Source organism: Delphinapterus leucas, chromosome 4, assembly GCF_059928025.1.
Source record: "Delphinapterus leucas isolate spDelLeu-1000000601 "Yukka" chromosome 4, BTC_Dleu_Yukka2, whole genome shotgun sequence".
Classification (NCBI taxonomy): Eukaryota; Metazoa; Chordata; class Mammalia; order Artiodactyla; family Monodontidae; genus Delphinapterus; species Delphinapterus leucas.
The window spans coordinates 47,833,841-47,854,215 of record NC_143132.1 but is presented as its reverse complement, the minus strand read 5'-3'; the positions used below and the strand labels follow the sequence as shown (position 1 = coordinate 47,854,215).

Genomic DNA, 20,375 nt, shown 5'->3' with positions numbered 1-20,375 from the left:
TCCCCTGAATTGGCGGGCAGATTCTTAACCACTGTACCACCAGGGAAGTCCCTGTTTCTGTTTCTTTTTTGGTGTGCTTTCACATTTCTTCCTGCAAACCACTTATTACTCCTGGACTTGAAGCTCATGAGCTATATTTCGCTGGTCATTTCCGATTGATGCAGGCTCAGAAGCTTCTCCAAACAACTCGTTCATTGGCCTCAACTTTTATGTGTCCATCCCACGCTTTCTATCTCCATCCCCCGTGTTCACAGGCTTATTACATATATAAGAATTTAGTGGACAAAAATAAAATAAAATAGAAGACCAAGAGATTGGTATAGACTGGTACAGTGTACACTAACAGGTCACAAACCTTAAAGTGCATAGGAATCACTGGAGTGTTCTAAATGCAGATTTCCAGATCCCACTCCAAGAAACTTTTTTTTAATTAATTAATTTATTTATTTTTGGCTGCATTGGGTCTTTGTTGCTTCATGCGGGCTTTCTCTAGTTGCCGCAAGCAGGGACTACTCTTCATTGTGGTGTGTGGGCTTCTCATTGTGGTGGCTTCTCTTGTTGCAGAGCATGGGCTCTAGGTGCACAGGCTTCAGTAGTTGTGGCACGCGCAAGAAACTTTGATTCAATAGTTTTGGTCCAGGAGTCTGCATTTAATAATCAACCCAGTTGATTCTTATGAAGGGGTTCTTAAACCTCATTTTGAGAAACCCCACTTTGGTTTCCGTTTAACAAACACACAAATACTTCACATGATTGAGAAGACGCAGATCTCTGCCTGGCCCTTTTTTTATGCATATAGGCATTACCAGTCCTCTAGTCAGCAGGGTTTTTTTGGTTTTTGAATTAATACAATTTATTTTTTTAGAGAAGTTTCAGATTTACAGAAAAATTGAATAAAAAGTACATAGGATTCCCATAGATCCTCTAAAAATCTTGTGTGGTCCACCTATTCATCCTTCCTTCCCTTCTCCAGACCCTTGGCAACCACTGATCTTTTCACTGTGAGCATTTGGTTTTGTCGATGCCTGGATTTTAGCCATTCTAAGAGGTACATAGTGCCATCTCGTTGTTTTAATTTGCAGTTCCCTAATGACATATGATGTTAAGCATCCTTTCATATGCATATTTGTCATCTGTATATGTAACTTCTGATACCATCTGACTCCCAGTCTGTTTAAATATCTCCACTGGGCTGATGTCTTTTAATTCTTTCTAATCCCAGGGTGTTGTCAGCTTCAGGCTGTCCATCCCCAATAGACATCTTGTTCCTTACATCCTCTTTATTCCTACACTTCATTGAAACTGAGGGCCCTGGATTTTTCAAACAATATACCAGTTCCTCTAGAGGCTTTGACTTGGGTTGCTGACAGAGAAATCTTTATTAAGTCTTTTTTTTTTCACTTTTAAAAGTTGAGATTTATTTCATTTAATACAAAGGGTGAGAAGCTACAATAAGGATTCAATATTGGTAAGCAAATCATATAGGTCAGGGAGAAGCTTATGGATCACATATTCTCATATGTCAGGCAACCATCTTCCAGATTACAGGAAAAAAATAGAGATCATAATAAGATGCATTGGGGATAACTGTCATATGTTTGCACACTCTTGCAATGCATTTTTCCTATACTAAATTTTTCACAGAAATAAATATAAAGCTGCCACTCACATTTGTTCAACAATAATTAGTCATCAGTCATTTTGAATAGATGATAACACTGATTATTCAATAGGCAGTGAGGAGAGATGCCTGCAAGAAATATGTCTAGTTCAGGCTGTGAAATCTCGGTTGCTTCATAAGAGAAGATGGATGCAACTGGGAATTAAGATTTTATTTATCTTGTTTCTTGAGGTAGGCCTGTATTGCTATAAACTTCCCTCTTAGAACTGCTTTTGCTGCATCCCATAGGTTTTGGATGGTCATGTTTTCATTGTAATTTGTCTGTAGGTATTTTTTGATTTCCTCAGGGATCTCTTGGTTATTTAGTAACATATTGTTTAGCCTCCATGTGTTTGTGTTTTTTATGTTTTTTTCCCCTGTAACTGATTTCTAACCTCATAGCGTTATGGTCAGAAAAGATGCTTGATATGATTTCAATTTTCTTAAATTTACTGAAGCTTGATTTGTGACCCAAGATGTGATCTATCCTGGAGAATGTTCTGTGTGCACTTGAGAAGAAAGTGTACTCTCCTGTTTTTGGATGGAATGTCCTATAAATATCAATTAAATCTATCTGGTCTATTGTGTCATTTAAAGCTTGTGTTTCCTTATTAATTTTCTGTCTGGATGATCTGTCCATTGGTGTAAGTGAGGTGTTAAAGTCCCCCACTATTATTGTGTTATTGTCGATTTCCTCTTTTATAGCTGTTAGCAGTTGCCTTATGTATTGAGGTGCTCCTATGTTGGGTGCATATATATTTATAATTGTTATATCTTCTTCTTGGATTGATCCCTTGATCATTATGTAGTGTCCTTCTTTGTCTCTTGTAACATTCTTTAAAGTCTATTTTATCTGATATAAGTATTGCTACTCCAGCCTTCTTTTGATTTCCATTTGCATGGAATATCTTTTTCCGTCCCCTCACTTTCTGTATGTGTCCCTAGGTCTGAAGTGGGTCTCTTGTAGACAGCATATATAGGGTCTTGTTTTTGTATCCATTCAGCAAGTCTGTGTCTTTTGCTTGGAGCATAATCCATTCACATTTAAGGTAATTATCGATATGTATGTTCCTATTACCATTTTCTTAATTGCTATGGGTTTGTTTTTGTAAGTCCTTTTCTTCTCTTGTGTTTCCCACTTAGAGAAGTTCCTTTAGCATTTGTTGTAGAGCTGGTTTGGTGGTGCTGAATTCTCTTAGCTTTTGCTTATCTGTAAAGCTTTTGATTTCTCTGTTGAATCTGAATGAGATCTTTGCCAGGTAGAGTGATCTTGGTTGTAGGTTCTTCCCTTTCATCACTTTAAATATATCATGCCACTCCCTTCTGGCTTGTAGAGTTTCTGCTGAGAAATCAGCTATTTACCTTATGGGAGTTCCCTTGTATGTTATTTGCCATTTTTCCCTTGTTGCTTTCAATAATTTTTCTTTGTCTTCAATTTTTGTCTTTAACTATGTGTCTCAGTGTGTTTCTCCTTGGGTTTATCCTGCCTGGGACTCTCTGTGATTCCTGGACTTGGGTGGCTATTTCCTTTCTCATGTTAGGGAAGTTTTCAACTATAATCTCTTCAAATATTTTCTCGGGTCCTTTCTCTCTCTCTTCTCCTTCTGGGACCCCTATAATGCGAATGTTATTGTGTTTAATGTTGTCCCAGAGGTCTCTTAGGCTGTCTTCATTTCTTTTCATTCTTTTTTCTTTATTCTGTTCCACAGCACTGAATTCCACCATTCTGTCTTCCAGGTCACTTATCTGTTCTTCTGCCTCAGTTATTCTGCTATTGATTCATTCTAGTGCATTTTTCATTTCAGTTATTGTATTGTTCATCTCTGTTTGTTTGTTCTTTAATTCTTCTAGGTGTTTGCTCTTTAATTCTTTTAGGTCTTTGTTAAACATTTCTTGCATCTTCTCAATCTTTGCCTCCATTCTTTTTCCTATGTCCTGTATCATCTTTACTATCATTATTCTGAATTCTTTTTCTGGAAGGTTGCCTATCTCCACTTCATTTAGTTGTTTTTCTGGGGTTTTATTTTGTTCCTTCATCTGCTACATAGCCCTCTGCCTTTTCATCTTGTCTATCTTTCTGCAAATGTGGTTTTTTTTCCACAGGCTGCAGGATTGTAGTTCTTCTCGCTTCTGCTCTTTATTAAGTCTTTAAAAATGATATTATTCAAGTGATACACAAGGGAAATGAGTGATGAGAAGAGGAGGTACTATTACAAAAGTGGTCCCAGGACATTAGATTTATCACAAAATCCTTTCCATGAGTCAGTTCATCTTTTCCATTTTAGTTTCAGGGAGGATATTTGACCCCTTGGAATTAGGAGTCTTCTCCTACTTTCACCAAATTACTAAAACCAATGAATATTCAAGTGAAACCTTATCCAAATTTGGGGCTTGCCTGACTGCAGAGGACCCTCTGCCTGAGTTATTGCTCCTGAAACTCACACAGCTATCTCTGGAGAGCACAGAATGGAGGCTAAGTTTCTTGGATGAGATGCAGTAAGTTTTCCAAGGATGTGGTTGATCCAAGAATATACACAGCTAATTTATAAAAAAGCAGCTACCTTGAGGATAACACATGAAGGATTCCAGAGGTCAAGAATTGACCTCAGTCCATATGGGGAAATCTCACTGGTGTGAACTGAAAAAGCTTACATGAAGCTATAGGCTATCTAAAACCTCTGACAATGGTATTTTATGTTTCAGACAGAAAGAGGTCAAAGATGAAGATCCTGAAATACAGACTCTCTCTCTGCATTAGCAGGGAGACTGATGGTATCTGGGCTGGCTGGAAGGAGGCTGGGGAGTCGGAAATGCCTTCCTTCTGCTGGTGTTAGTCCTGATCCTAGGATTTAAACGTTATTTTCAGTTTAAAAGAGTCCGATAGGTCTATATATTTTAATATATTTTTATAGAAGAGGAGAATTTTTCCACAGTCTTAGAGTCTCTCTAGAAGCCAATAAACCATGTTAAAAGAGGCCCAGATTATCTGTCTTCCTTCATCTTAATGCCTCTGCAACATCATGCATTACCTCATAGGATTGGTATGTGACAGATTCTATTTTGAGTCTTCCGATGACTCCTTCATTTAGTCTTTCTTGAGAAGCAGAGTTCAGAAAAATCTGTGCAACTGGAAGTCGTCTCCCAGTCCCCTGGATCTTGCAGTCCTAGTTTCAAAGAGGTCAGTGTCTTCTTAAGGGTCATGTGGAGGCTCCAGTGTGTTCCCAGGAAAATGCATTCCTTGTGCTAAGAAGTTATCTACAGAGCATCTTAGACGGAGTTCTGTTCGGTGCTGTAGTGACATAAGATGTCTGTGCCTGAAGAACTTTTTGAGTTGTTAAATAATGGGACTGTTTTAGTGAACCCAATAAGCCCTAGTTAATAAAACTCTCCATTGATGTGGACAGTATTCATTTCCAATAAAACTAGCAAGACAGGAACCTCACACAAGCCACGCTGTTCTAACTTGTTGGAAGATACTGCAGTTGAAACCTACAGCCATTTTCACTCCATCTTCCTTACTGACATTTGGCTTGATCAAATGCTTAACACCTCTGCAAAAGCCACTCAAAAAGACTTTTTGGTATCTGTCATTCTAAATTCCAAGCATGGCACACTGACCCAGAGATTTTTGTTTGTTTCGGTGGTAAAATACACATAACATAAAATTGACCCTTTTAACCATTTTTCAGTGCATAGTTCAGAGCCCTTAAGTACATTCATATTGTTGTGCAACCATCACCACCATCCATGTCCAGAACTACTCCATCTTCCCAAAATGAAACTCTATACTAATTAAACAATAACTTCCCACTCCCCCCATCCCCAGCCCCTAGCAACCACCATTCTACTTTCTGCCTCTATGAATTTGACACAGGTATATCATATAAGTGGAATCATACAATATGTGCCATTTTGTGTCTGGCTTATTTCACTTAGCATAATGTCCTCTAGGTTCATCCATGTTGTAGCATGTGTTAGAATTTTATTGCTTTTAAAGGCTCAAATATATACTGCTGTGTATAATACATATAAATATATATATACACACACACATACATATACACACACAGTGGACCCTTGAACAACATGGGTTTGAACTGTGCAGGTCCACCCATATTCAGATTTTTTTCACTAAATATGTACTGCAATATTACATAATCCATGGTTGATTGTTCCTTGGATCCTGAACTGTGGATATGAGGACAGGTGAAAAGTTATATGCAGGTTTTTGACTGTGCAGAGGGTCAGCGCCCATAACCCCTGAGACGTACAAGGATCAATTGTATGTATATATCTGTCTGTATATATGTATATATACATATATATATATACACACACACCAATACCACATTTTGTTTATTCATTCATCTGTCAATGGACGCTTGAGTTGCTGCCACCTGTTGGCTATTGTGAATAATGCTACTATGAACATGGGCATACAAATATCTGTTAAGAGTTCCTGCTTCTCTGGGTATATAACCAGAAGTGGAACTGCTGGATTGTACTGTAATTCTATTTTTTTTTTTTTTTTTGGAAAAATCACCATACCATTTCTCACAGTGGCTGCACCATTTTACATTCCTACCAGCAATGGGTTCCACTTTCTTCACATCCTTGTCCACGCTTGTAACTTTCTGGGTTTGTTTTTTGTTTGTTTGGTTTTTTTGATAATAGCTATCTTAATGGGTGTGAAGTGATATCTCATTGTGGTTTTGATGTGAATTTCCCTAATGATTAGATACTGAGTGTCTTTTCACGTGCTTAGTAGCCACTTGTATATCTTTGGAGATGTGAAGTCTTTTGCCCATTTAAAATTGGATTTGTTGTTGTTGAGTTGTAGTTTAAAAATATATATTCTGGATATCAATCCCTTATAAGACATACAATTTGTGAATATTTTCCTCTATTCCGGGGGTTTCCTTTTCACTCTGTTGATAGTGCCTTTTGATCCACAAAAGTTCTTAATTTTGATGAAGTCCAATTTAACTATTTTTCTTTTCTTGACTGTGCTTTTGGTGTCAGAAAATCATTGCCAAATCCAACGGCCTAAAGCTTTCTCTTTTTTTTATAGCTTTTTTACTATGTTTTCTTAGAAGTTTTAGCTCTAACATTTACATCTTTGATCTTTTTTTTTTTTTGCGGTACACGGGCCTCTCACTGTTGTGGCCTCTCCCGTTGCGGAGCAACAGGCTCCGGATGCGCAGGCTCAGCGGCCATGGCTCACGGTCACAGCCGCTCCGCTGCATGTGGGATCTTCCCGGACCGGGGCCGAACCCGTGTCCCCTGCATCGGCAGGCGGACTCTCAACCACTGTGCCACCAGGGAAGCCCTTTGATCATTTTTTAATATTTATTTATTTATTTTAAAATATTTATTTATTTAATTAATTTATTTATTTGGCTGAGCTGGCTCTTAGTTTCAGCATGCAGGCTCTTAGTTGTAGCATGCAGGCTCTTAGTTGTGGCATGAGGGATCTAGTTCCCTGACCAGGGATCGAACCTGGGCCCCCTGCATTGGGAGCATGGAGTCTTATCCACTGGACCACCAGGAAAGTCCCAAATCTTTGGTCGTTTTGAGTTAATTTTTGTACATAGCGTAAGGTAAGGGTCTAACTTAATTTTTTTTGTATTTGCATTTTTTTGCATTTGGAGATCCAGTTTTCCCAAACCATTTCTTAAAAAGACTGCCTTTTTCCCATTGAACAATTTTGGCACCCTTACTGAAAATCATTTGACCATATATGTGAGGGTTCACTTCTGGGTTCTCTATTATATTGCATTGGTGTATATATCTGTCTTTATGGCTGTACCACGCTGGTTTTTTTTGTTTGTTTTTTTTTGCGGTGCGCGGGCCTCTCACTGTTGTGGCCTCTCCCGTTGCGGAGCACAGGCCCCGGACGCGCAGGCTCAGCGGCCACGGCTCACGGGCCCAGCCGCTCCGCGGCATGTGGGATCTTCCCGGACCGGGGCACGAACCCGTGGTCCCCTGCATTGGCAGGCAGACTCCCAACCACTGCGCCACCACGGAAGCCCATACCACGCTGTTTTGATTGTCAAAGAATTATAGTATGTTTTGAGATCAGGAATGTTAGACCTCCAACATTGTTCTTTATTTTCAAGATTGTTTTGACTATTTGGGGTTACTTGATAAAATTCCATTATAATTTTAGGATGAATTTTCTATTCCCGAAAAAGAAGTGTTGAGATTTTGATGAAGATTGCATTGAATCTGTAGATCATGTTGGGTAGTATTGACATCTTAACAATATTAAACCTTCTAATCCGTGAACATGGGATGTGTTTCCATTTATTGATGTGTTTAATTTCTTTCAGGAATGTTTTGTAGTTTTCAAGTGTAATTAACCTCCTTGGTTAAGTTTATTGCCAAGTATTTCATTCTTCTTGATGCTACTGTAAATTGAATTGTTTTCTTAATCTCCTTTGGACTGTTCATTGTTAGGGTACAGAAGCACAACTGATTTTTAAAAAGACACACACACACACAACAGATTTTTGTGTGTTGATTTTGTATCCTGCAACTTTGCTGAATTTTCTTATTGGTTCTAACAGGGTGTGTGTGTGTGTGTGTGCGTGTGTGTGTGTGTGTGATCTTTAGGGTTTCCTACATACAGGATCTTGTTACTTGCAAGCAGAGATAATTTTACTTCTTCCTTTCCAATTTGGATGCCTTTTATTTCTTTTATCTTGCCTAATTGCTCTGAATAGAGCTTCTAGTACCACGTTGAATAGAAGTGGTGAAAGTGAGCATTCTTACCTTATTCCTGGTCTTAGAGGAAAAGCTTTCAGTCGTTCACCATTGTATATGTTGGCTGTGGATTTTTCATATATGGCCTTTATTATGTTGAAGAAACTTTTTTCTAATCCTAGCTTGTTGAGTTTTTTTATTATGAAAGGTGTTGAATTTTGTCAAATGTTTTTTTCGGTATCAGTTGAGATCATGGACCCTGAGATTTTGTAATGAGAGAAATGGCTTTTATTCTTAGCCCCTAACCCCTGCACACAAATTGGGGGAGGCCTCAGCAATTAAGAACTTGCAGTTTTATTTCATGAAACTCTGTTCTCTTCCGTACCTCTTAGTGAAGCCAACCACTGTTGTCAATTACAGCAATCAGATCTAGGTATTTACTTTTCTTGACCTAGCTACTGTTTTTTTTTTAAACGCAGCTATAGCTAACCATAGCATCCCCTCTTTCTTGCTAATAATTAGACGAAACAGTAAATCAATTTGGACTTACTGATGAATGACTGGCTAGAAACAATATTTAATGGGATGAATTTAATTTTTAAATGGCCACATAGTAAAATGAACTTTTTTGGGCACATATAGTTCTAGGAATAAGTGCATGTACAGATTCATGTAACTACCACCACCATCACGATACAGCTCAGTCCCATTGCCCTAAAAAGACTCCTGCATTCTATCCTTTTATTATCCTCCCCCTACCTTGAATTCCTGGCAACTAATAATCACTATTTTGTCTTTTTGAGAATGTCATATAGTGTATAACATATACCTGTGAGGGGAAGATTAAGTGTGACTGATGGCTTTGCTAGCTAGCAGTCATTCTGAATAACAGAACTATTCTAAACCATGAACCTGGTATAATCATCATCATGGTAGGAGAGAATAATCATAGATTCATATGTTGTATCAGCCTCAGAACGTCTATCAGTCTGCTAGGAAGAGTGTTAGCCCAATTATAAGACTAATGGTTGAAGACTGGTGCCAATCTTTGAGCAACTGGATCATAAGAGATAAGAAATAACAGAATGTGGGCTTCCCTGGTGGCGCAGTGGTTAAGAGTCCACCTGCCGATGCAGGGGACGCGGGTTCGTGCATTGGTGTCCACCATGGCCGCTGAGCCTGCGTGTCCAGACCCTGTGCTCCGCAATGGGAGAGGCCACAACAATGAGAGGCCTGCGTACTGCAAAAAAAAAAAAAAAAAAAAAAGAAATAACAGAATGTGAGGTTAACCTATTCTATAGGTTATCTGTGGTACATGGCCATTTCATGGACTATTACATGTTATCATCCCCATGTGAAGGACAGTGAGGAGGAAATGTATTAAGCTGAAAACTACAGAACTGCACAAGAGATGATTTCCAACAGCTTATAAAGCAACTATGCTTTGGGACTTTCCCGGTGGCACAGTGGTTAATAATCTGCCTGCCAATGCAGGGGACATGGGTTCGAGCCCTGGTCCACATGCTGCGGAGCAACTAAGGCCGTGCGCCACAAGTACTGGGCCTGTGCTCTAGAACCAGCGAGCCACAACTACTAAAGCCCATGCGCCTAGAGCCTGTCCTCCGCAACAAGAGAAGACACTGCGATGAGAAGCCCATGCACCGCAACGAAGAGTAACCCCTGCTCGCTGCAACTAGAGAAAGCCCAAGCACAGCAACAAAGACCCAACACAGGCAAAATTAACAAATTAATTAATTTTTTAAAAAGGTGAATTATTTTGTTTAAAAAAAAATCAACTATGCTTTGTTTCCAATGCAGTGATCAGCAATATAATTTTCTGGTCAGGTGAAACACATCTAGTGCAGTAAAATGGAAATAGTCATATTTCATCTATTAGGATGATTTGGGCTGCAAGTAACAGAATATCCAGCTGAAAGTGGATATCTCACATAAAAAATATCTCATATAGGGCTTCCCTGGTGGCGCAGTGGTTGAGAGTCTGCCTGCCGATGCAGGGGACGCGGGTTCGTGCCCCGGTCCGGGAAGATCCCACATGCCACAGAGCGGCTGGGCCCGTGAGCCATGGCCACTGAGCCTACGCATCCGGAGCCTGTGCTCCACAACGGGAGAGGCCACAACAGTGAGAGGCCCACATACCGCAACAACAACAACAACAACAACAAAAAATCTCATATAAAAAAGTCTCTAGACATAGGTAGTTCCAGAACTGATTGAGTGGTCTCAACAATATCATGAAGAATCCAGCTCTTTCCAAAAACCACATGATCATCTCAATAGATTCAAAAAAGCATTTGACAAAATTCAGCACCCATTCATGATAAAATCTCTCACCAAAGTAGGTATAAAGGGAACAAGTCTCAACATAATAAAAGCCATTTATGCCTAACCCACAGACAACATAATACTCAATGGTGAAAAACTGAAAGCCTTCCCACTAAATTCAGGAATGAGACAGGGATGCCCATTCCACCACTTCCATTCAACATAGTATTAGAAGTTCTAGCCACAGCAATTATACATGAAAAAGAAATAAAAGGTATCTAAATTGGAAGGGAAGAGGTAAAACTGTCAGTATTTGCAGGTGACATGATACTCTAAATAGAGAATCCTAAAGCCTCCACAAAAAAACTATTAGAATTAATAAATGAAGGTAGCAGGATACAAGATTAATATACAAAAATCTCTTACAGTGAAATATCAAAAAGAGAAAGTAAAGAAAACACTTCCATTTAAAACTGTCAGGGAGTTCCCTGGTGGCCTAGTGGTTAGGATTCTGGGCTTTCACTGCCATGGCCCCTTTTTTAATCCCTGGTTGGGGAACTGAGATCCTGCAAGTCATACGGTGCAGCCAAATCCAAACCAAGCCAAAACAAAAAAACGAAAGAAACAAAAAACACTGTGTCAAAAAAAATACCTTGGGGGGCTTCCCTGGTGGCACAGTGGTTGAGAGTCTGCCTGCTAATGCAGGGGACATGGGTTCGAGTCCTGGTCTGGGAGGATCCCACATGCCTCGGAGCAACTAGGCCCGTGAGCCGCAACTACTGAGCCTGCGCATCTGGAGCCTGTGCTCCACAAGCCGTGACGGTGAGAGGCCCGTGCACCGTGATGAAGAGTGGCCCCCACTTGCGACAACTAGAGAAAGCCCTCACACAGAAACGAAGACCCGACACGGCAAAAATAAATAAATAAACTAATAAACTCCTACCCCCAACATCTTAAAAAAATAAATAAAGTTACACCTCATTGTAAAAAAAAAAAAAAAAAAAACAAACCTTGGAATAAACTTAACCAAGGAGGTGAAAGACCTATACATTGAAAACTATAAAACGTTGATAAAGGAAACTGAAAATGATTCAAGAAATGGAAAGATATCCCATGCTCTTGGATTGGAAGAATTAATATTGTTTAAATGTCCATACTACCCAAATAAATCTACAGATTTAATGCAATCCCTATCAAAATACCTATGACATTTTTCAAAGAACTAGAACAGATAATCCTACAATTTATATGGAACCACAAAAGCCAAAGCAATCCTGAGGAAAAAGAACAAAGCTGGAGGCATAAACCTTCCAGACTTCAGACAATACTACAAAGCTATAGTAATCAAAACAGCGTGGTATTGGCACAAAAACAGACATATGGATCAATGGAACAGAATAGAGAGCCCAGAAATAAACCCACACAACTATGGTCATTAATCTACAACAAAGGAGGTAAGAATACACAGTGGAGAAAAGACAGTTTCTTCAACAAGTGGTGTTGGGAAATCTGGACAGTTACATTTAAATCAATGAAATTAGAACACTCCCTCAAACCATATACAAAAATAAACTCAAAATGGTTGAAAGACCTAAATATAAGGCATGACACCATAAAACTCCTAGAAGAGAACATAGGCAAAACATTCTTTTTTTTTTTTTTTGGCAAAACATTCTTGGACATAAAATCGTAGCAATATTTTCTTAGATCAGTCTCCCAAGCCAAAAGAAATAAAAGCAAAAATAAACAAATGTAAATCTAATCAAACTTAAAAGCTTTTGCACAGCAAAGGAAAACACCAACAAAAAACAAAAAGACAACCTACAGAATGGGAGAAAATATTTGCAAATCATGCAACTAATGAGGAGTTAATATCCAAAATGTAGAAACAACTCATACAGCTCAAAAAAACCCAAAAAACAAAACAAACAATCCAATCAAAAAATGGGCAGAAGACCTAAACAGATATTTCTTCAAAGAAAACATACAGATGGCCAACAGGCACATGAAAAGATGCTCAACACTGCTAATTATTAGAGAAATGCAAATCAAAACTATAATGAGGTATCACCTCACACCAGTCAGAATGGCTATTATCAACAAGTCTACAAATAATAAATGCTGGAGAGGGTATGGAGAAAAGGGAACCCTCCTACACTTTTGGTGGGAATGTAAATTGGTGTAGCCACTATGGAAAACAGTATGGAGGTTCCTTAAAAAACTAAAAACAGAGCTACCATATGATCCAGCAATCCCACTCCTGGACATATATTCAGAAAAGACAAAAACCCTAATTAGAAAAGATACATGCACCCCAATGTTCATCCAGCACTATTTACAATAGCCAAGACTTGGAAACAACCCAAGTGCCCATCAACAGATGACTGACTTAAGAAGATGTGGTATACATACAATGGAATATTAGTCAGCCATTAAAAAGAATGAAATATTGCCATTTGCAGCAACATGAATAGACTTAGGGAATTCTATACTAAGCAAAGTAAGTCAAAGACAAATATTATATGATATCACTTATATGTGGAATCTAAAAAATAATACAAATGAATCTATAAACAAAACAGAAACAGACTTACAGACTTAGAAGATTTACAGACATAGAAGATAACATGGTTATCAAAGGGGGGATTTAATTAGGCTGTGAGATTAACACATACAGACTACTATACATAAAATAGATAAGCAAAAAGGATTTACTGTAAAGCACAGGGAACTATATTCAATGTCTTGTAATAACCTATAATGGAAAATAAGCAAAAAACAACAACAACCACTATATATATATATATATATATATATATATATATATATATATATAACAATCACTTTTCTGTACACCTGAAACTAGCACAATATTGTAAATCAACTATACTTCAATTAAAAATAATTAAACGAAAATAATCCAGCTCTTTCCATCCTCCATTCCACCATCCTCAGTATGAAAACTTTTAACTCTCAGATTTTTTGCCTCTTGGTTGCAAGACGGCTGCTACAGTTCCAGACACCATGTCTTCATACAATTGCATTCATATGTAGGAAGCAGGGGGCAGGTAGATGACAAGAGAGCTCTTCTTTTCCCAATTCTGCCAACAAACTTTCTATTATTAACCATAGTCAGAACCGGGTCCTTTGGCCATTCCTACGCACAGGCAAAGTGTATATCTAGCATTTTAACATTTATCATGTGAAGTGGGCTTTGACAGGAGAGAAGGGTAAGGGAAGTGACTCCTGGGAGGGTAACAGACCTGTCTCAACCCATTGTTGTGAAAGATTAAACACAGTAATGTGGGTAGGGCATGTCTAACTGGGCCAGGCACATCCTCATTTCTTTGTTCCATTTCTCTCTTTCTCTCCTTCAGGTTTCCTTCCTTATTTTTCAGCCTTAGAAGAAAGATGGGAATCCAAAAGATTTGCTCACCTTCCCTATACAAAGGCATTGCTTGTCTCTTCCACCCCAACTTACTTTTTGGATTTCTGCAGCTCTAGTTTCCACAAACCATTTTGGAATCTCCCTGACCTCTCAAGAAAGTTCTTGACCTCAAACTGAGGAATATAGTTTTATGGCCAATTCATGGATGTTGATTATAAGAAACAGAGAAATCTTTATAAACAAAAAAGAAAAAAATCAACAGAGTCTAAGTTATTTCTGCCATGTTAGCCTGCACTAAAAATCATCTGTTTCAGTGGAGTGCAGCTCTTTCCATACAGAAAAGGGGCAAAAGGCACCCCGACGCCTGTCTGTAGCGACTGCTGGCTCTGCGGGCGCCACAAGATGTTTCTTGCCATCAGAGCAATGACTTCAGTTTTTCCATTCCAGCTGTGGTGAAAATGAATAAGAAAACTGGATCCTGCCTCTGGAAGCAGGATACAGGCTCCACACTAATCAAAAAAGGAAGATTCAGTATAAGACAATATTTCACTCCCCAGACTTTGTCAGAAGTGGCTCTGAGTCATCTCACTGACCGCCACAGGATTAGAATGGGGATATTGTACAAGCCCGACCCTTTGCAGGAAAGGTTTTTTTCTTCCGCCTAAATGAGCTTCTCTTGCAACTGAGTCATTGCAATCCAAATCTCATAATTTTACATCCTCTCTTCTAATTGTTTACCAGATAGCTAGCTATTTTAAGGGGGCTGGCAGGGGGAGTGGAGATAAAAAGTGGCTCAGCCTAGAATTCATTTATTTAAGAAGTGTCAAAGAATACTGACACTGTAAACAGGTAAAAGGAGAAGGAAGGTTTTTGAAACCTGGTCAGTAGTGATAAAGACTTCAAAGGCCTGCGCTTATTTGCCAAACCAAGGCTGATTTAGCAACGGACTCCTGAACCAGTCCTGAGGGGAGGGACCCTGGGCTGAGCGCCTGAGTGACTCCTGGCATGGAGAAAGGGGAATGGGCTTCCCTGTGTTGCACCCAGTGGAGAAGCCAGGAGAAATCTGCTCTGCAGTTCTATCACTTAGGAACATCCAGAACAAATAAATGTTGACAACTGCAGGCTGTGGTGCTGTGGGATTCTGCTGGACGTCCTGTGAAGGAAAACCACCAGTAACTGTCTGAAGTTGTTTTTCGTATATTAACATTTGGTTAATAAAGCCTCTACTGTGAAACAAACCAGATGAAAAACCAGGCTTCATGAGGAAGGCCTTAGGGCAGGCTGGGAAGGATTACGGTTTTATCAACTTCAGAACACCTCTGTGCGCTCAGCATGGACTTGGGTGCTCTGGGATCATACTCGGAGGTGGGGAGCTGGTGCTGTCCTGAGGGAGCATACTCTCTCTTCCATCCTGGAGGCCAGACTGACATTTAAGGAAGCTAAGTGAAACCCATGTAAGGCGAGTGTGGGATCCATGCTAAGCTGTGCAAGTGGGATTGGAAGGACACAAAGACCTATGTGAGATGAGTCCCTTGGGAGCAGGACCTCAGCTGGCTCATTTTGGTATCCTTGGCATTGTGAATTTGTCACATGAGGTAGGGGTTTAATTAGTTAAATTTCAAATAAAGGTTAACTCTATACTTTTATTTACCCATAATTTCATCCTACCCAACTTTTTACCTGCTGCCTCTGCGCATGTACTTAGAATATACACCTGAATAAAAGCACCTAAAAACCCCAATAGTGGAACTTCCCTGGTGGTCCAGTGGTTAAGAATCCACCTTCCAATGCAGGGGACGTGGGTTCGATCCCTGGTCGGGGAACAAAGATCCCACATGTTGCAGGGCAACTAAAGCCATGTGCCACAACTACTGAGCCTGTGCACCGCAACTAGAGAGAAGCCCCCGCGCCGCAAAGAAAGATCCTGTGTGCCGCAACTAAGACCCGACGCAGCCAAAAATAAATATTTTTTAAAAACCCCGATAGTTTCCAGTCACACTCACAGTCACACACACTCACACAAATGCCTGAACACACTCACACACACTCACAAGCTCTTATTTACATTTTTGTTCTTTGTCTCTCTTGATCTCATGCTCACTTTTTCTTGCTCCAGAATTGTTGCCAGGAGTTGCAGAAAGAAAGGCTAGTTTCACCAACCTATTCACAAAAGCACAAGGATGAAGAGCTAGAAAAGTGGAGGAAGAAGACAAGAGCAAGATGATGGGAGAAGGAAGACAAAGAATAAGAGAGAAAGAAAGCCAGAAAAGTTCCCCATTGTGGGTGGGGAGTTAATTGTGAATGATGAGGCTCTTCCCCTAACAAGGATTAGAAGGACAGCTCCCATCTTTTATAGCAGGGTAAGAAGGAGTCTTACAAAAATAAACTGCTTTGGGCTTGATGACTTGTGGAGAAGCAGAAAAAAGGAACACTTCCATTCTGTCATAAATTCCAGTCACTTAACTTTTCTTAAGTAGTTTATTTTCTGGTGTGGATAGACTTGCTTTGTATAGGAGCTTTCCATGGAACCAACTCTAGTGCAAAGTGAAATGAGGAGTACTTTTTTGGAAAAGTCTTGACTACTTGGTGAATGCAGATGCCTTCTGTGATGGTTAATTTTATGGGTGAACTTGACTGGGCCATGGTGCCCAGATATTTGGTCAAACATTATTCTGGATGTTTCTGTAAGGCTGTTTTTGGATCAGATTTAAATCAGTAGACTGCATAAAACAGACCGCCCTCCATAATGTGAGTGGGTCTCATGCAATCAATGGAAAGCCTGAATAGTACAAAATGCTAACTTCCCCTGAACAAGAGGGAATTCTCCAGCTGACAGCCTTCGTGCTCCATCTGCAACATCAATTCTTTCAGGTGTTCCAGGAGACTGTCTTTTGGCCAAATTTAAAAAAAAAAATTTTTTTTATTGGAGTGATAGGTGATTTACAATGTTGTATTAGCTTCAGGTGTACAGCGAAGTAAATCGGTTATACATATACATATATCCACTCTTTTTTTTAAGATTCTTTTTCCATACAGGTCATTACAGAGTATTGAGTAGCGTTCCCTGTGCTATATAGTAGGTCCTTAGTAGTTATCTATTTTATATATAGCACTGTGTATATGTTAATCACAATCTCCCAATTTATCCTTCCCACCCCTTCCCGCCTGGTAACCATAAGTTAGTTTTCTACATCTGTGGCTCTGTTTCTGTTTTGTAAATAAGTTCATTTGTACCCTTTTTTTTGGATTCCACATTTAAGCCATATCATAGGATATTTGCAACACAGTATTATTATTATATATTTTTAAAATAAATTTATTTATTTGCGTTGTGGTGCATGGGCTTCTCATTGCAGTGGCTTCTCTTGTTGCGGAGCACGGGTTCTAGGAGCGTGGACTTCAGTAGTTGTGGCACGCAGGCCCAGTAGTTGTGGCTCATGGGCTCTAGAGCACAGGCTCAGTAGTTGTGGCACACGGGCTTAGTTGCTCCGCGGCATGTGGGATCTTCCCAGATCAGGGCTCGAACCCGTGTCTCCTGCATTGGCAGGTGGACAGGCGGATTCTTTTTTTTTTTTTTTTTAATGAAAGCTTCTTTCTTTCCTTCTTCCTTCCTTCCTTCCTTCCTTCCTTTCTTTCTTTCTTTCTTTGTTTTTATGGCTGTGTTGGGTCTTCGTTTCTGTGCGAGGGCTTTCTCTAGTTGCGGCAAGCAGGGGCTGCTCTTCATTGCGGTGCACAGGCCTCTCACTGTCGTGGCCTCTCGTGTTGTGGAGCACAAGCTCCAGACGCGCAGGCTCAGTAGTTGTGGCTCACGGGCCTAGTTGCTCCGCGGCATTTGGGATCTTCCCAGACCAGGGCTCGAACCCGTGTCCCCTGCATTGGCAGGCAGATTTTCAACCACTGCACCACCAGGGACGCCTCTGCCTTTTGGCTTAAACTGCAACTCCTTCCTGAGATTCCAGTCTGCTAGCCTCCCCTGTCAGATTTTGCACTTGCCAAGCCTCCACAATCATGTGAGCCAATTACTGAAAATAAATCTCTTTACACACACACCCCTCCTATTCGTTCTGTTTCTCTGAGAGCCTTGACTAATACAGCATTTTATAAGCTGACAAACAGGATTGAAATGTAACAAATGTATTCTTGCCTTTTTCCAATCAACACCATAACTTAGGAGTGTGGACTGAAGGGGCAAGAGCCCAGGATATGAAGTCACAGGGTTTGGTTCCTGTGTGAGCTCTGTTCCTTCCTAGCTCTCTGCCCTGGATAGGTCACCTAAGCTGAAGAAACCACAATTGTTCAGATGACTAGAGCATTGCCAAGTATATTAGTTTTTTATTGCTACTGTAACAAATTACCATACTCAGTGCTAAAAACAACATAAATTAATTTTCTTACAGTTCTAGAGGTCAGAATTCTCAAAACAAGGTGTCAGCAGGACTTCTAGAGGCTTCAGGGGAGGATGTGTCTCTTGCTTTTTTCAGCCTATAGAGGAGGCTGCCTGCATTCTTTGGATCATGGCCCCTTCTTTGTATCATTCCAACCTCTTGCTTCCATTGCCACATCTCCCCCTATTCTTCTGACCTCCTGCCTCTCTTTTATAAGGACCCTTAGGATTACATTGGGCCCACACAGATAATCCATATCAGTATCCTTAATTTAATCACAGCTGCAAAGCCTCTTTTGGCATACAAGGTAACATTCACAGGTTCCAGGGATTAAGATGTGGGTATCTTTGGGTGGAGGTGGGCTGGGCATTATTCAGCCTACCACACCTGGTCACCTGAGGTCAGTGGTTCGTACTTGAAACGATTTTGGTTTTTTTGGAAAAGTACTTGACCATTTGGTGAATGCAGAAAGTTGCTACAGAGAAATGCTTTCTTGCCTGCTCAAAAGACAACTATGTATTGGTACTATGTTTCTCTTTAACAATGAAAATTCTGCTGTTAGAGTCATCACAGAGTTAAGCTTTCCCCACCTCAAAAAATAAAATAATATAAACATGCTTTTTAAAGTATAATATTCTGGTTATCTAGTTATACAGATCTATGGAGTCTCTTGCCCTGGCAGCTTTACCAAGTACAGTTGATCCTTGAACAACACGGGTTTGAACTGCAAGTGTCTACTTATACACGGATTTTTTTCAATAAATACTTACTACAGCTCTACATGATCCACAGTTGGTTGAATCCGTGGATGTAGAACCACAGATACTAAGGGCCAACTGTAAAGTTATAGGCGGATTATTGACTGCATGGGGTCAGCGCCACTAACCCCTGTGTTGTTCTAGGGTCAACGTTGTATGCCATTCAGTCTCCTGTAAAGTGACCTTTAGCAGGAATTAAAACTTTTTAAGATGGACCCTAAGAAGCTTCCTCGACACGTATAATTCAAGTATCACAAATCCATGTCATCACCTGCATTCTAGGGTACATCATCCCAATGTAAGTTTTAGAATTGTGTTGTGCCCTCACACGCTGAGTACAGTTTTCAAGGGAATCAGTTATTTTCAGTGCTTCCCTCTTGGCTACACGGGTAAATTTAGGGAAATTCCTGGACTTTCTTTTTGGTGTATTGATGTATTTTGGGTGCTCACGGCACTGCCATAACCTTTGCCCGGCTTATTCTTAGTAGAGAAAACTTCATTTTGACTCATATATAATTGAATAAATCAATTTTCAAAAATCATCCTGATTGCTCAATTCAGTGTTCAAAAATTGTTGTTGGTGAGTCTGTAATTTCAACCAGCCAATGAGGACTCATGGTCTGAGCCTGATTGATGGTTAAAAGGATTTGCCTAATCTTGGGGACCCAGGTTTACTTACTCTTGTCTGGTGATGCCACCCTCCTAGGCATTCACCCACTTTCAGGCACAAGGGCTTCAAATAAATTCCTGAGACTTGGTTTAGAGCTCAAGGGTGATTTATCTTCCCCATTCCAAGGACATTTTACTATACCTAATTATGCCTTCTCCTCCTCCTCTTCTTCTTTTTCTTCACTCTGAAGCTCTCATTATTTATCTATCTGGGATTGAACTTGGTCAGTCAGTCCAGTTCCCCTTGATGAAACATCCCAGTCATTTTGAGATCTTTGGCTCCATTACTTCACCGTCCATTTCTGTGTTTTCTGCTCTTCTTTTTAAAGTCTGACTTTACTGCTGGAGGAAGAACATTTTCCTTTCTCTCAGCCTCAAGTGAACTGCCAACATGGAAAAGAAGGCTAACCAGGTCACAGCTCCTGTCACCATGTAGGCGAGACCTAAGAAAAGGCTACTGCCTCCACTCCATGTCAGGGTGGAAAGAACAACTGCTTTTTCTCCTTGGAACCTGTTTACAGGAAAGT

At 40.0% G+C, this 20,375-nt stretch overlaps 1 protein-coding gene across 3 annotated transcripts in view; it reads right to left on the bottom strand.

The window, feature by feature from the left end:
* LOC111181869 (cell cycle control protein 50C-like) overlaps positions 1-20,375 on the bottom strand; it is a 73,699-nt gene that overhangs the window by 26,753 nt on the left and 26,571 nt on the right. For all 3 annotated transcript variants that reach the window (XR_016392981.1, XM_022587804.2, XM_022587719.2), the window contains one exon: positions 1-20,375. This exon is cut by the window's left edge. Coding sequence is in view for 2 of the 3 variants with exons in the window: in XM_022587804.2 (XP_022443512.2) it covers positions 20,185-20,375 (191 nt within the window). In the remaining variant the exon portion in view is untranslated.